The sequence below is a fragment of the Penicillium nucicola genome, assembly GCF_028828085.1.
Source record: "Penicillium nucicola strain IBT 29836 chromosome Unknown utg000001l, whole genome shotgun sequence".
NCBI lineage: Eukaryota > Fungi > Ascomycota > Eurotiomycetes > Eurotiales > Aspergillaceae > Penicillium > Penicillium nucicola.
This window is the reverse complement of record NW_026643125.1, coordinates 1325866-1342090: the sequence shown is the minus strand read 5'-3', so window position 1 is coordinate 1342090 and position 16225 is coordinate 1325866. Positions and strand designations below refer to the sequence as shown.

At 47.5% G+C, this 16225-nt stretch overlaps 4 protein-coding genes across 4 annotated transcripts; 1 reads left to right on the top strand and 3 right to left on the bottom strand.

The window, feature by feature from the left end:
* Positions 1-932: 932 nt before the first annotated feature.
* On the top strand, positions 933-5863 carry N7511_000516 (putative ABC transporter; the record flags this gene model as incomplete). Its single annotated transcript, XM_057122941.1, has 3 exons — positions 933-1060; positions 1116-1602; positions 1658-5863. 3 exons carry the CDS (start codon positions 933-935, stop codon positions 5861-5863), a joined length of 4821 nt encoding a protein of 1606 aa, XP_056988674.1.
* A 141-nt stretch (positions 5864-6004) lies between these two features.
* N7511_000515 (putative MFS allantoate transporter) lies at positions 6005-8024 on the bottom strand (the record flags this gene model as incomplete). The annotated part of the gene is made up of 8 exons (XM_057122940.1): positions 6005-6242; positions 6310-6403; positions 6456-6696; positions 6770-7076; positions 7126-7392; positions 7446-7476; positions 7537-7672; positions 7752-8024. 8 exons carry the CDS (start codon positions 8022-8024, stop codon positions 6005-6007), a joined length of 1587 nt encoding a protein of 528 aa, XP_056988673.1.
* Positions 8025-8811: 787 nt separating this feature from the next.
* N7511_000514 (putative ABC transporter) lies at positions 8812-13415 on the bottom strand (the record flags this gene model as incomplete). The annotated part of the gene is made up of 4 exons (XM_057122939.1): positions 8812-8841; positions 8904-12367; positions 12416-12973; positions 13022-13415. 4 exons carry the CDS (start codon positions 13413-13415, stop codon positions 8812-8814), a joined length of 4446 nt encoding a protein of 1481 aa, XP_056988672.1.
* A 1687-nt stretch (positions 13416-15102) lies between these two features.
* Positions 15103-15664, bottom strand: N7511_000513 (thioredoxin family protein; the record flags this gene model as incomplete). The annotated part of the gene is made up of 3 exons (XM_057122938.1): positions 15103-15394; positions 15445-15520; positions 15622-15664. 3 exons carry the CDS (start codon positions 15662-15664, stop codon positions 15103-15105), a joined length of 411 nt encoding a protein of 136 aa, XP_056988671.1.
* Positions 15665-16225: the final 561 nt, after the last annotated feature.

Below are 16225 nucleotides of genomic sequence, written 5' to 3'. Positions count from 1 at the left end.
TGTACTTCATTTGTGTTCATAAATTGCGACATCAAATACACCTTTGAGCCTTTTTACTCACCGTCCATACCATCTAACATCGTATCGTTGTTTGTCGGCTGAACCAAGCCAGAACCTATTACATCCGTTTTCACCGGCTTTCTTACTCGATGGCGTGTTGGCTTCTCCGGAGACTCGTAGGGGTAGTAGGGCTAACCTCGTGGCTTGTTACAGTTTGATCCTCTAGTGCATGATAGCTCAATCATTAATGATGCGATTCATGCCAGTTTGATTTCATCTCAAGATGAACGAGGATGAGCATGGCAAGCCACCCAAAAACGCCGTACATTTGTCGCCTTGAGCATTTGCTTCGTGGAATATGGCATTGTTGGGTGTTTTCTTGCTTGTTCAAAGCTGTTCACTGTTTCCCGCTAGCACAGAACCACAATGGGCAAGGCCTTGTCTGACTACTGTTTTATACCGAACGAGATAGGGCACGCAAGGAGCTTTCTCCGAACCAGGGCAATCACCAACAGCCCAAAAGCTTCATACACCCATGGCCCATAATTGGACATAGGATGTATCCTGGTTCCCCTACATTAATCTCATTTTTTCCATATCATTGCTAGAAAGAGAGATGTAAAACTCCGCGCTTGGCACTTGGCGATGCCCAATCGGGACCTGGATCGGGACAACATCAGGGAAATGGCGCCCGCTGTGGGGTGCCATGCCTCACCAAGGATCTGGGCGCTCTCGCACGGCTCTGCCTCGGCGTGTAAGCGATGCGATATGCCATGCCTCGCTAAAGTCGGGGAATTTAACGATGACCCCGGTCCCTGCTAAGCCACTCCCCGTCAACAGGGTTACTATCAGTCTGTGCTAGCTCCAGGGTTCGGCGACCTTCTCACTGTCCACTCTGTTCTCCTTCAAGGTCGACTGTGACACGATAAGAGATGTTCAGCCTCTTTTGGAGGCAGGTTTGGACTCTAACCGTCAAGAACCTGCTCATTACCTTCGTGCGCCCTAGTGCAACTACTACCCTGAGGGCTTTGGTTTTGCCTGTCGTATTCATTGCCGTCATGTATGTCAAAGACTGCCGGTCACTTTGAAGCAATCGATGAATATTAACGAATCAGTTCCTACGCGCGCAACTTCTTTGTTCCCCCATCTATCTATGGAATCGGCGATCCAACGCCAGTTCGGTCTCTGAACAGCGCCTTCGGTTCTGTGGGTGGAGGGAGAGACAAATTGGTCTTTGTCAATAATGGATTCACCGATGGTGATATCCAGCGGGTGATCGACCAAGTAGCAGAGCCTGCCCGATTAAATGGAGACCATGTTGTGACCTTGACTTCCGAGAGTGATCTCAGAAATACTTGTCGGACCACGCTCAGGGGTACATCGTCGTGTATAGCTGCGGCTGTCTTCTACTCGTCACCAAATGAAGGTCCAGATGGAATATGGAACTACTCGATTCGCGCTGATGGCTCATTGGGTGATCGCATCAATGTTAGAAAGACCACCAACGCCCAGGAGATCTACCTTCTCCCCCTTCAGCACTCTATCGATCGTACGATCATCTCAGTTGAGAGATCTGTAACTGACAAGAGTATCCCTGATGAGGTCTGTCTTTGTGATTCGTCATTTCTTTGCGACTTATGCTGATTGATACCAACAGGTCATGGAGTTCCCTTACACCTCACTGACACAAAAGCAACGACAAGATCAGATTCGGGTGCGCTATATGAGCGCGATTATTAACATCATCAGTATTGCTTTGTTCATCGGAATGGTTGGTGTTACATATCAGCTCACTGGCCTGATTGCAATGGAACGAGAACTTGGCATGAGCCAATTGATTGATTGCATGTTGCCCGGTTCATCCCAATGGAAAGCGCAAGCAGTTCGATTTATTGCAGCTCATCTTGCTTTAGATCTTATCTACGGACCGGGCTGGATCATCACCGGTATAATCCTGAAGTATGGCGTGTTCAGCAAAACATCGGCTGGCATCACCGTTGTGAATCACCTTCTTACCGGGTTGGCACTCTCATCATTCTCGATCTTTGGTGCTTCTTTCTTCAGGAAGGCACAATTGAGCGGTATTTCTGTGGTGATAGCCAATCTATTGCTCGGAGTTGTCGCACAAGTCGCTGGCATCAAGACTAACGGCGCAGTCGTTGTTCTAAGTCTTTTGTTTCCATCTATGAATTATGTGTTCCTTTCAGTCTTTATGGCTAGATGGGAAAGACAGAATCAGCCAACAAATCTGGTTCATGCGGCCCCGGAAAATCCTTGGACAATCCCGGGCATTGCGCTTTGGGTACTGCTGATTGTACAGATCTTTGCCTATCCCATTCTCGCTGCGCTAGTAGAGCGGATGCTTTATGGAACTGCTTCATCCAAACGTGAAGCTACTGCACTTGGGAAATCCTCCGCCCTTGTTATTGACGGTTTCTCAAAAGAATACAAGCCAAGCTGGTTCCATCGACACATTGGCAAAAGATTCGGTTCGAAGCGACAGAATGTTTTTGCGGTCAAAAGTCTTAGCTTAGACGTTGTCAAGGGAGAGATCATGGTTCTTCTGGGCGCCAATGGCTCTGGAAAGTCTACTACACTTGATGCTATATCAGGCCTCACAAAGATCTCATCGGGAGAAATCAATATTGACTATGGCAACAACCAAGGTGGCTTTGGACTATGTCCTCAGAAAAACGTTCTTTGGTACAACTTGACCGTCAAGGAGCATGTCAATATCTTCAATGGCCTCAAAACAGTTCATAAACGGGACAGTCAGGATGTTCTGATGAAACTTATTGCCGACTGTGATTTGCAAAACAAGTCCAACGCACAATCGAGAACACTTTCTGGTGGTCAAAAACGCAAGCTTCAATTGGCGATGATGTTCACGGGTGGTTCAACCGTTTGCTGTGTTGACGAGGTCTCTTCTGGTCTCGATCCGATCTCGCGAAGAAAGATCTGGGACATTTTGCTAGCTGAGAGAGGACGCAGAACGCTTTTGTTCACCACCCACTTTCTGGACGAAGCAGAGCTTCTCGCAGACCATATCGCAATATTATCAAAGGGTTGTCTGGAAGCACAAGGATCCACGGTCGAGCTCAAGCACCGTTTGGGATCTGGTTACCGAGTCCATGTTCATCATTCCCCTGGATCTACTTCCACAATCGACTTGCATCTTGAAGGAACTCAAAAGGAGACCCAGTTTGATGAAACGGTGTATACTGTGCAAGACTCTGCTCTTGTGTCCAGAATGGTTGCCCTCCTTGAAAGAGAAAATATCACTGAGTACCGTATCAGTGGTCCGACAATCGAAGATGTTTTCCTCAAAGTCGCCCAGGAACTATCCCAAGACTCTGAGCAACCCGAACAGATTCATGTGAAAGGAAAATTGGATTCCGAGGGTTCAACAAAGAAAACCCACGAAGACACCCCAGAACTCTTGACAGGAAAGCGTATCGGAATGGTGCGCCAGACATGGTTCTTGTATCTGAAACGTCTGACTATTCTGCGCCGCAACTACATTCCATACCTTGCTGCCTTTTTTATTCCCGTGATTGCTGCAGGTCTCGTGACGCTGTTTCTTAAGGATGCAACTGCGCCCAAATGTTCTGGAGATGGTCTTTTCACGAGCCCAGATCCGAAATCATTGAGCTCATATAAAGACATTGACGTAGTAGTTGGTCCACAGAGTCAATTTTCATCTGCTTTTAGCAGCTACATCAATTCAGTATCTGGCTTAGGAAGCTCGCAAAGCAGCAACTTGTCCAGCTACTTCAAATTTGTTGACAGTTACCCAAATTTCACGAGATACATTGAAACTCACCAGGCAAATGTCACACCCGGTGGAATCTGGCTTGGGGATTCATCCTCCAAACCTACCTTCGCATGGAAGGGCGACAACAATAACATCTTGCTCGCGGCACTTACGCAAAACGCTATGAACAATTTCTTATCAAACACATCGATTAGCTTCCAATACCAATCATTCGATATTCCATGGCAGTCTGACGTGGGAAAAATGCTTCAGCTGCTGGTATACTTTGGTCTTGCCTCGGCTGTGTACCCTGCATTGTTCGCTCTCTATCCAACCATGGAGCGTTTACGAAATGTGCGCGCCTTGCACTATAGCAACGGTGTACGGCCACTCCCGCTATGGCTTGCATACCTTTGCTTTGACTTCTGCGTTGTGCTCCTAGCCAGTGTTTTGGGAATCATCATCTTTCGAGCCGCTTCGGATGTATGGTATCACGCGGAATATCTCTTTGTGGTCTTCTTTCTCTATGGTCTCTGCTCAACTATCCTGTCATATTTGATCTCCCTCGTGGCCAAGTCCCAGCTTGCAGCATTTGCATTTGCTGCTGGTATGCAATGCGTTTTCTTTCTTGTTTATTTCATCGGCTACATGTCTGTTCTCACATACGCCCCGACTTCCAAGATTGATTCTTACCTCTCCATTGTGCATTTCACCTTGTCTGTTATCATGCCGATTGGGAGTCTATCGCGGGCGATGTTTGCTGCACTGAACATCTTCTCGATCTTGTGCAGGGGACAGAAGCTCGCTTCCTATCCCGGTGATATCACTGTATACGGTGGTCCTATTTTGTATTTGGCTGTCCAGTCTCTCATATTATTTGCTCTGCTTTTATGGTTTGACGGGGGTGGTAATGCAGTGATGGCTTTCAAATCAAAATCGAAGTCCGAAGACATCGAAGAAAAGGAGATGGACGAAGATGTCGCCAACGAACTATCCAGAGTCACAGATTCACAAGATGGCCTTCGTGTGTTGCACCTGACGAAATCTTTCAAAAAGTTTGTGGCGGTCGAAGATGTCACTTTTGGAGTCGGCAGAGGCGAAGTCTTCGCTCTCCTCGGTCCAAACGGTGCCGGAAAAACAACGACAATCAGTCTCATTCGAGGCGATATTCAGCCGTCCGGACGAGGAGGCGATATCTTTGTTGAAAACGTCTCCGTAATCAAAAACCGTGCAATCGCTCGTTCTAGCCTGGGCGTCTGCCCTCAGTTTGACGCAATGGACCAAATGACCGTCATCGAGCACCTCAGGTTCTACGCTCAGATCCGCGGCATTTCGGATGTCGACCACAACGTTAGACAGGTTATCAAAGCCGTGGGACTTACTTCATTCAAACATCGCATGGCAATGAAGCTTTCTGGCGGTAACAAGCGCAAGCTCTCCCTCGGAATAGCCCTCATGGGCAATCCTGCCGTGCTCCTCCTCGACGAACCATCTTCGGGTATGGATGCCGCCTCAAAACGAGTCATGTGGAAAACATTAGCGGCCGTTGCGCCAGGCCGCTCTATTATTCTGACCACACATTCCATGGAAGAGGCAGACGCTCTCGCAAATCGCGCTGGTATCATGGCAAAGCGCATGCTCGCTCTTGGCACGACAGACTATCTCCGCTCCAAGTATGGAAACATGTATCATGTTCACCTTGTTCACTCTCAAGCTCCTCATACGTCTGACTATGATATGGAACGCATGCGTACTTGGGTGCATGACACTTTCCCTGGTGCTGTTATTGAGCAGAAAACTTATCATGGCCAGCTACGGTTCAGTGTACCTACGGATATATCCTCTGATATTCCTTCACAGGATAGATTTGAATCTGTTATTGAAGATGAGATTCATGTTGATCTTGGACGCGATGGTCAAAAGTCTCAGACCTCGACTGTGACCAAGAGAGGAAGCGGCGGTGTTGGTAATTTGTTCTCGTGTCTAGAGGCAAACAAGGACTCATTGGGTGTTCAGTATTATTCTGTCAGCCAAACTAGTCTTGATCAGGTCTTCCTAACTATTGTTGGCAAGCATAATATTGAGGAGGAGAATTCGGGGAGCAAATGAAACAGGTAGGCCTAGATCTACAATATAATCAACAGGATCATCACTTCATAGAATGTATTCCTCAATTCAAAATATGCGATCAATCTAGATCTTCATCTAATAGATATATCGGAAGCTATCGGAAGTATCGTCAGCTAGATGTCAAAGGGAAGTAAATAGAACGTTATGGGGCGGTGCATACTTCATGTTTTCACGATCAGTCAAATCTAAGAACGCAGTTGCATCCAGATCTCTTCCCTCAAGTCCACCCTCCATTTGGGACTGAAGGCGATCCCGCTTCTGGTTCTCCCAGCGGAGTAGTAGGCCAAGAATACTGATCAGGACAGCTTCAATGAGATGTGAGACAATCATGGACCAAATTCCAAGCTCATAAGTTGGCCTAAGATTCAAGTCAGATTCATTCTTCATCAGGCCTAGCCAAGGCTGTTCCACAAGATAGAACGTACGATTGTTCAGACTTATAAAAGAATGGGCCGGCAATATTTCCTGTACAATAACCCAGGAACAGAACGGCGTTGGTGACAACCTTTTTGGTATGACCTAGACTCGTTAGCAAAATGAATACTGTCGAGACTGCGCATATCAAACTTACCAGCTGTATTGGCAATTTGCATACTAAGGACGAGCACAAAGGCAGCGTTATACGGTCCTGTTAGATAGTAGCAAATCAATCGGCCCACACTGTGCTGAACAGGAACGAATCGAAGGCCAAAAGAGCCAGCCAAGTTTGGAATCAAGAAGATGAGAACAAACACGCATCGTCGATTTTCAAAGCGGTCGTTCAAATAGACGCATGCGAGGATTGAGATTGCGATGATGAATCCATAAGGAATCTACTCGAGACGAACTTTGTTAGCACTGATTCAAGCGACATAACAAGGAAATCCACGATGAATAGATGCTTACCTGCATGAGAGTCGTCACTAGAGTCGAAAAGCCAAATCCGTGGATGATGATAGTGCCAAAATTCGAAATCCCACCATTGGGGACATTGCAAACAACCCCCAGAATGAAGAACATGTAGAGCTTGTAATCCTTGAAAGCCTCAAGGATCTGATATGGCTTGAGATGTTTGTTCTCAACACCCGTCTGATTCTCCCTTAACCGTTCAACAGCCATACGGCGCTCTCTCTTGCTTAGGCCGCGAGCGGTGACAGGGGAGTCTGGTAGGAAGATAAACATGATAATCCCCCAGGAAGCGCAGAGAGCGCCACTGAATCTGATTAGCGTGGGAATGCATCCAGAGCCGGGTATAATCTCACATTATGATAAACTCGTATTTCCAGGATGGCAGCGCACCGCGAATATGACCGATTCCGTAGCCCAACAGCCCACCAAGTGCAATCCCGAGTCCGTTGGCTGTATACCAGAGTCCCAGACGTACGGGCTGCTCACGTCGTGTATACCACATACTGGTAATGAGCATAAAGGCGGGATCTGAGCAGGCTTCTGCGGCACCGCCAAGGGCTCGAAGGACGGCGAGGGTTTCGAAGCTGTTGCAGGCAGCTTGGATCATCAGGAAAACACCCCTTATAAGACCAATTAGTATATGACACAATCGGATTGATCTGGTTCAAAATACCACATGAAGATATTCACCCCCAGATATTTTCCTAGAACCGGTCAGAGATTTATTTTCAATGAACAGAGTAAAAGCTTGCCAATTGGAAGACGCTGCATCAAGAAATTGGTCGGAAATGCCCAAGCCAGAAACCCAAAGTAGAAGATACTACTCAGCCAACTGTATTGAGTGCCATGGAGATTAAGGTCGTCCCGAATTCCAAAGATGGCTGCGTAGCTTAGGGTTGTCTGTTCCCACGGGGAGACAAATTAGCACCTTGGATCAATTTCCCAGCCAACTTTCAAGCCACCAACGAAAGAAACCAACCTTATCAATGTAGAAAAAAGCATAGCAAACAGCCAGATAAGGAAGAATCATAAGATCAATCTTCCACAGCAATTTCCTGGCTTCTGCAGGATCAACCTCTTCGTGGAGCTCGGACGGGTCGTCAAACAACGCCATGGCTGTATCGCCGTCGGCATTTTTGGCATTTTTGAACTTGCTTTGTTCTTGGTTACTCTCAGCGTGCACGAAACTGGGAGCTTCGGCAATATGGGCCTTGGAATGGGACGTTGGCTCGGAGGGGACATTGTCCGCCATGGTGGAGTTGGTTTCTAGTATAGGTGTGGAATATAGATGATTTCAATAAAATTGAGAATACCAAAACGTATCAGATTTGTACAAATGGAGGGACCGAATGGGAGATAAAAGGCAGGGATACGGAGATCTATAACAAAGAAAGCCCCCTGCTTGACATCTTCAAAGTCAAAGGATAACCAGCTCTCTTCCCCCGCGTTCAAAGCTTCTGTGAAATTCAAGAATGCCAATATGCGGGGAAACTTTACGGCATACTCCCCACGCCAGGGAAAGTCGTATCGCGCGCTGATCAATCGACTCCCTTAGTCTTGGCTGACGAGTAGCGCAGTCGGCACTGCGCCGCGATTCATGCAGCATAAGTGAGTGATTGGACATGTCAGGGCTTAAAAGCATGAGGTTCAAGGTTTGCCTGTCGTGAAGTATACTTGCTGCGTTTCATCATCGGTGGAAGTCCGAGGACTCGGAGACTTGCCGTTGGGTTGCTGTTCGAGATCCGAGTATGTTATGTCGGTTTACACAATAGCCGAACATTAAATACGAACTGAGTTATGCCGAGGATGGCGCTGATTGCACTTGACCTGCCAATCAGAGCTAGAGTGCGTGGGGGTCGAGAATCCGGGGGGATGCGGAGAGGAAGATCCCCCAGGTTCTCGAATCAAGGAGAGAGAAAAAACTTTTGTATTGGGATTTGGACCTTCTGCAACTCCTATATTCGAAATTTTTGTGAACAAAATTATTTTGTATGTCTCTTCTCTTTTCCCCTACATGGATCGGGGTCGCAATTTTGGCACTAACGACGGTTGAAATTCAGGAAACGAGACTGTAAGAACCATATTAGCATTGCCCTTCAAGGTAAATCGAAACGATGGATAGGTCTCTTACCGCCAGGAATAAGATGATCAAGTTGGACCCGATGAACGCAGCAAAGATGCCCAGATCCCTCCATCGGTGATCAAAGTACATGCTAAATGCCGCATAAAACTGATCACCAACCTTGTATGCACAGTACTTGCAAGCCTGTGTGGCCTCATCAACAAGATAGCCGTTGCCACCACGATCAAAGAAAGGTTTCATGTATTCACCACAGGTGAGATTTGAGGGAGCCGTGAAATGATTCAGTTCAGCTGCCGAACAGACAACATCACGCCCGTGTAGTTCAGTGACAACCATTCCTCCAATCAAGCGAGTAAACGGGTCGAGTTGATACAGCCACGCGCGCCAGAACCCTGGCATCTGCGGTTTGGGGATCGCTACACCACAGAAAAGAGAGAAGATGATGGTGATTGGCGGATTCATCTGGGAGGCAATCAGGCTGTTGGGTGTCAGGGCCGAGATCATCTGGCCCAAAGTCACGGAAAAGACCTCGGTGATTAAGATTATGAAGAATTGGTACCCGGCTCGGCTCGAGTCGGACTGGAAACCGGGGATATAGTATAGCGGGACGAAGAAACAGACAGCACACAGAATGCTGTAAGGCATTTCGGCGATGACCATTGAGAGAGAAAACGCAAACTGACTGTACGTCTTCGATGCTGACTCGCGGTAGAAAATCAAACGCGACATATCATATCGTGGCTGGACCATCTGGAGGATGATAGCGGGGAGGACAGTCACGTTGAAGATGACGAAGATGCGATATTGAAGCGAGGATCTGGAGTCATCCAGGTTAAGGAAAGCAAGACCAGTGATGATAGCAATGACAACATGGGTGTAAAGCCGAGTAAATCCGTAGTTCTTGGAGCGCCAGAAGACGAGATGGGTTCGTCGACCAACGACCTTAATCTGATGCCAAAGAGGTGAGGCATACTCCTTTTCCACTTCGGCGTCATCTTTGTTGTTTTGAACAAACTGAGCACGGTTGGCTTTGATTTGGACGATCTCTTGCTTGAGATTCTCTAATTCTGGAGAAGTTCGCCAGATGTCACCCCAGTCACGGTCTCCAATCCGACGTGTTTGACCAGCACCGATGGCATCAAGCATCCACTCGGCAGGGTTGGCATCTGCAGGGCAGTCTGCACCATTACGGCGGAAGTAGTCCAACAAGATATGAGAGTCATGACCAATGTCACCGCAGTAGATAGTTTCGCCCCCTCGCTGAAGCAGCAAAAGACGATCAAAATTCTCAAAAAGTGCAGAGTTCGGCTGGTGAATCGTACAAAGAATGGCCTGGCCTGCTGCTGAAAGCTTGCGAAGGAAACGTACAATATTCCAAGCAGATTGACCGTCCAGACCGGAGGTGGGTTCGTCCAAGAAGAGCAGAAGCTCAGGCTTCGCGGCCAATTCGACGCCGATGGTAACGCGCTTTCTCTCTTCTACCGAAAGACCGGTATCAGGAGTTCCAATGATTGCATCTGCCAGATTCTCTAATTCCAAAAGATTAAGAATTTCCTCAACATAAGCGTATTTCTCGGATTGTGGGGTTTCAAATGGTTGGCGTAGATCTGCAGAAAATCGCAGCGCTTCTCGCACAGTCTGCATAGCTTCATGGACATCAAGCTGCTCGGCGTAGGATGTTCCTCGCTGGAATGAGGTGCCAGGAGGCTTGCCGTCGACAAGGATGTCTCCTCTGACAACACCAATGTTCTTTCTTGCGGCCAAAACATCAAGCAGTGTCGTCTTTCCTGCACCGGAGGCACCCATGAGTGCTGTCAACTTTCCGGGTTGGACATAGCCATAGACAGAGTTTAGCAGACGTCGAGTACCCGAGGGAACAGGCACTTCGTAAGAAACATCTTCCCATGTGAACACGGATTTCGAGCTGATATCCAAGTTTGATCCCATATCGAGAGTCTTGGATTGCCGGTTGGCCTTCTTCGCCATCAGATCCTCATTGAGCGCTTTTCGCTCGGCATTCTCCTTTTGATAGAAGGTGATAGTCTTTCCACCTGCCTCAAACTGAAGAATTTCTCCAAAGTACAGATTTGTTCCAAGGAAGCCGATGATAAGGGCAATCATAATACCAAAATTCCGCCATAAATCACCTTTTAAATAGCTGAACGTCTGTGCGACATAGTTGGCTCCTGGGATGATTGCGGATCCAGGCTCGCCTCCAGCTAAAGTACAGACTTGGTGAGCAATGTCATCATAGCCAGGACCGGTGGGAACGAGGGATTCTTTCGTGCACGTCATAGTCAATCGTTTGAACTCATTCACCATCAAAGATGCAAATCCAAGACCGAAGGGATTGATATAGTAAATCCACCGCAGCCATACCTGGGCGCCAGACCACTGAATGAGATATCCAGAGGTCAAGACAAACAGAGTGATAATGACCGAGGCAAATTTGATAGCGGAATCAAAGTCGGGACAAAGACAGCCCACGGTTCGGAAGAATACCGTCATTGTCACATAACCCTCGAGAATGATTAAAACAAACGTGAAGAAAGCTCCAGCATCGCGGACCAATCCACACATGAAGTACACTATTATGCTGAATACGAGAATTCTTGCGATCGCAAACGTTGTGTCAACAATGATCTGTGCGATGAAAAGTGCGCTAGGTCTGTAAAAGGCGAAAGACCGGTGTTTATTGACGATTGAGCGACCCATCATGGTCGATGCAAGCTCGGAGAACGCTTGGAATCCATTGAAGAGCAGACTGATGAACAATAGACCACCTCTGGTAAAAGCACCAGCACTGGTCGTTGGGGAGTTGAGCCACACAGTACCTAATATGATAGCAATACCAATAGAGGTGATCCAAGAAACGGTCATGGCAAACTTGTCCTGCCATTTGAGAAGAAACTGTCGTTGCATCAAGGCCCAAATTTGAATATGGAAGGGAATTGAGTACACCGATGAGTTTGGGGTAAACTTTCGCTTTGCTTCCTTGTTGGCGATCTCAAAATCGTCATGAATTTGCTTCTGGTGTGCAATTTGAGCACGGTAAGACTTCATGTCCTGGTCTAGTCTTTCGCTATACACGGATGTGTTAAAGGCCTTGGCCAACGCATCCGGCGTCGAAGGTACATTTTCGGCGCTTCTGCCATCCTTGAATTCTCTTTCAAAGGGATCGGTAGTTCCTGTCAGGTAATCAGGGGTAGTTTGACGAGGCTTTTCGCGGAACCCGAGGCCTTCGAAGTAGGCTCTTGCTTCCGCTGTTGGGCCGAAGAATACTTGACGGCCGCTGTCAATCACAAGAACTTTGTCGAACTGCTTGTATATGTTCTCGGATGCTTGATAGAGCGACACGAAGGTGGTGGTTTTGTAGATGTTGGTCAAGATGCGAAGTGATTTGGCAAAATCAAGGGCGGTCGAAGCATCCAGTCCGCGAGTGCTGTTATCCCAGGCCAAGACTGTTCCTGAGGTGATCATCATCTCTGCAATTGAGACTCGACGTCTTTCACCTATTTCAATCAGATGCCGTTCTCGGTATGAATAGATTTAGGACTCACCTCCAGAAACACCGCGAATGAACATGTTACCGATCACAGTATTCGCCGTATGCTCAATGTTGAACATCTTCAGCAACATGTTGATGACTCTTTCCTTGAACTCAGCCTTCGAAACTCCAAATGGTCGTTTCCCAGGGGTTTTTGTGTCCAGAGCAAAACCGAGGGTTTGCTTAACTGTCAAGGTAGGCTGGTGGATATCATCCTCTTGGTTGTACACAGATTCTCCACGGAACCTTTTGGCGAACTCGTCGTGTTCATACGGACCATAAAGAACTTCTCCATCGATCGCAGTATATCCGACTCGCTGGTTGGAGATGACTTTCAGAAAAGACGTACAGCCTGAGCCAGGACGTCCAAGGACCAGCACCATTTCGCCAGGTCGTGTGAGACCCCGGAAGCCTTCCAGGATGTTTACTTCTTGTCCTTTTTTTCCCCACCCGAAAAGATCCATAACCATGGCCGGGACATTCAGAAAGTCAATGATGGCATCTGGGAACGTCTTGATGATTGTCTTGACGCCACCAATTCCGCGGACAGAGAGGTTATCCCAGATTACACCTACACAAAGTCAGCAATATGTCTCAAGTCAAATTCAAAAGCACCCACCAATATGCTTGTCTTTAATTCCAGCTTCTTCTTCGGCGGCATGCTGGCCATGCAGTGCAGTCTCCAGGTCCCAGGACTCATTTGTTTCGGTCGAACTCGCAGCCTTTTCAACATCTGCAGTAGCACCAGATTTGGAAACACGAGATACTTGTTGCGATAATCTGCGGGCTTGATGCGAGCTGGAGAATTGTCTGTTCAGCTCCAAGAAATCTTGCTCGGCCTGTTCAACATTGACACCAGTCTGCAGAGGCGTGTTGGCTTGGGTGTGGGCAATGCGGGCTTCTTCGAGCTGTCGTCCATAGCTATGTGTCTCAGACTCATTCAAGTCTGAGTCGCTACTTGTCTTCATCGACAGCTTTTCATCAACGGCATCGGCGTGTGGTAGTGATGACATCGAGTATGTTAGGCGTTTTCTACGCCAGGATTTGGGCGTGTGCTACCTACTCTGCGATTTGATTCGCAGATTTGCTGGCGAAATTCAGTCTTCTTGTTTGGGGCTTGATTGACCAGCTAAACTTAGGTTGCCAACTCTTTCACTCTCCGGGGGAGATCACTACCCCTCGGATATCACGCCTCTACGGGCTCGAAAATGGCAATTCGATAATGGGTTGGAACCAACGAGGAAAATTGGAGAAGACAAATTTTGAAAATTGCCACAAGTTCCCCTGAAACGATGTCTTCGCTGAAGAAGAAAAAAAAACTGGTTCTTCAAAAAAAAAAAAGATAAGGAAGCCAAGCCCGAGCTGCACTTGTCTTAAGTCCGCTAACACCAACTCTACTGAGTGCCCACTCGGCTCCACCAAGCATCTCGCAAGTCCCTGGAACTTGAATCATACAGGGGTCCCCACGAAAGAGTGGTTGTGGGAAAGATCAGCAGGTGAGTCACCGAGTCGGAGGTCATTTATTTCCGTCAAAAACATGGCTGCCATGCGTATGCAGGACAAAATCCGATGGCAAGCGGAGGTGGGGGAGTGGCCACGGACGGCTTGTTCCGCGGTGGAGTGACCCTATTCGCAGTTGCCAAGCAGACGGGGTCCGAAAAGGGTTTAAAGCCCAAGCCAAAGCCCAGTCAATTCGAGTCATGTTGACTCGTAATGCCTGCGGACTGGATTACAAATTTTACCTGATGGCTGAGAACGGTTGGTTCTAGAGCGTGGTTTCCTACGGAGTTGCTTCCGAGGTATATCTGGGGTTGAGACGGGGGACCAATTAGCATCTTTGCCACATTCTGGGGGTGGAAAGCCCAAGATATACTGAACATGGAGAGCAAGGATATCCCCTGATGATATCCTGTTAATCGAAGAGTAATGACCCATATGTCGAAGATGTATAGAGCGACTTGAACCCCTACCGCTAGTCCCACATCGTTCTCCAGCACACCAAACCTTATAGTAGTTTGATTTTACCTGGGGTTGTATTCCACATTAGAAAAGAAAGACACAAATTTATCAGTCGGATCAAACGGCAATTTGTTGCTTTGGAGAGCCGTTGCGCCTGGACCGATGCGGTTAGCCTATCGGGATATCCTCGGCCCTAATTTGGAGGTGAATTGTATATAATTTCCGACACAAAGAGTGATAAGAACTAGTTGATCCTGAAAACGTGGGAGCCTAGATATCGATAGCTCGTACAGCAGTATAGACTCATGCAATTTTACGCATCATTCCTGACCGAAACAATAATTGCATGCTTTGCGGAATGGTCCAACCACCAAACTGCGGCATTGAACACTGCATACTCGGAGGTGGGCCACCAATCGCCAGCCAGCATACCTGTCACCGTAGACTGGACTTTACAGTATATATGTACAGGTACCTGATTGAATGTACGCAGCCCCACATTTCCATCTGAACCAATTCTGATAGGAGTTATACGCAGCATTTAACCGACCAATGTACATTATACTTTAAGGTGCACGCGCACATTTAAGGTCTGTGTGTGAATGGGTGTGCGTGTGACAAGTTCTCTTCGTGATTCATGATTTCTGCATAGAAAGGGCTAGGCATTTCCCGATGGTATGAGCCGAGGGATTTCCGGGATTCTTGATATGACACCCCATCTTGTTGATCATTGAAAAGCGACTATGCAGTGATTGCCTTGATCTGGGCCTCGAGCTTCTTCATATCTCCACCAACAACACGGTCAACCTCCTTGCCATCCTTGAACACCACAAAGGTGGGCATGGCATTCACGCTGAGCTCCTTCGCGACGGACTGCAGCTTGTCAACGTCCACCTGGATAAAGCGAACGTTCTGGTATTGTTCGCTGAGTTTGCCGACGACGGGGGCAACAGCCTTGCAGGGTCCACACCACGTAGCGAAGAAGTCGACGACGACAGGTCCGGAGGAGGTGAGAGCCTTGAAGATGACGACACTATTGGGCGCGGGTTAGAACTGGATGTGAGCGCGGATATTTCTTCTTACTTGTCAACCTCGGTAACCTTTCCGTGAGACATGATGGGTGCTGAAGAGTTTCGGGTCTTGAGGAATATGCGGACGGCTATGAGGGGTCAGTTCAGGTTTCGGTGTTTTTGTTGCGATGCTACCCCAAGCCTATGATCATAGGGAGTGAATAAGGTAGACAGTAGAGTATTTTCTTACCAATGTAGATCGCGGTAAGGATCAGAATCGTTTTGAGCTCCATCTTTCGCTTTTCTGTAGCAAGTTGGAGTGGAGTCGTCGTCTTGGGTTGGTCGGCACGTGACACTAACTATGCCCTATAATCATCATCTAAGCATTTGTAAACAGCTTAGAGCTAAATCACGAAAATTCCATGATATAATGTATTAACCACACATTTGAAAAAGGCCAGGCTTTTAAGTCATCTTGGTTTTTCACTTTCAATGCTTCTCAGCAGTATCATTGTCTTTATTCAAATATTCAGTTTTCAACAGTCATGACCGACACGATCCCAATGAGTTATTTGTTGTACAATTCCATGTAATACTCAACATACATTTTTATCGCGGACGCATTCCGTGACACTTATATCTCAACATGCAAGATATATATCTAATACCGAGGCTGGGTCCTGATTCGCTTGCGCCCAGTTATAAAACCAAGCCTATCTAGATACCAGCTGTATAAGTAATATGCGATGAAATTGCATCACTACGAGTCATTCCCGCGTGCTTATCAAGAATCCCACGTGCATTCTTCCCAGCCGGAATGTTCCTCGCAGAAGTGGATGTGAAACCTGCTTAAG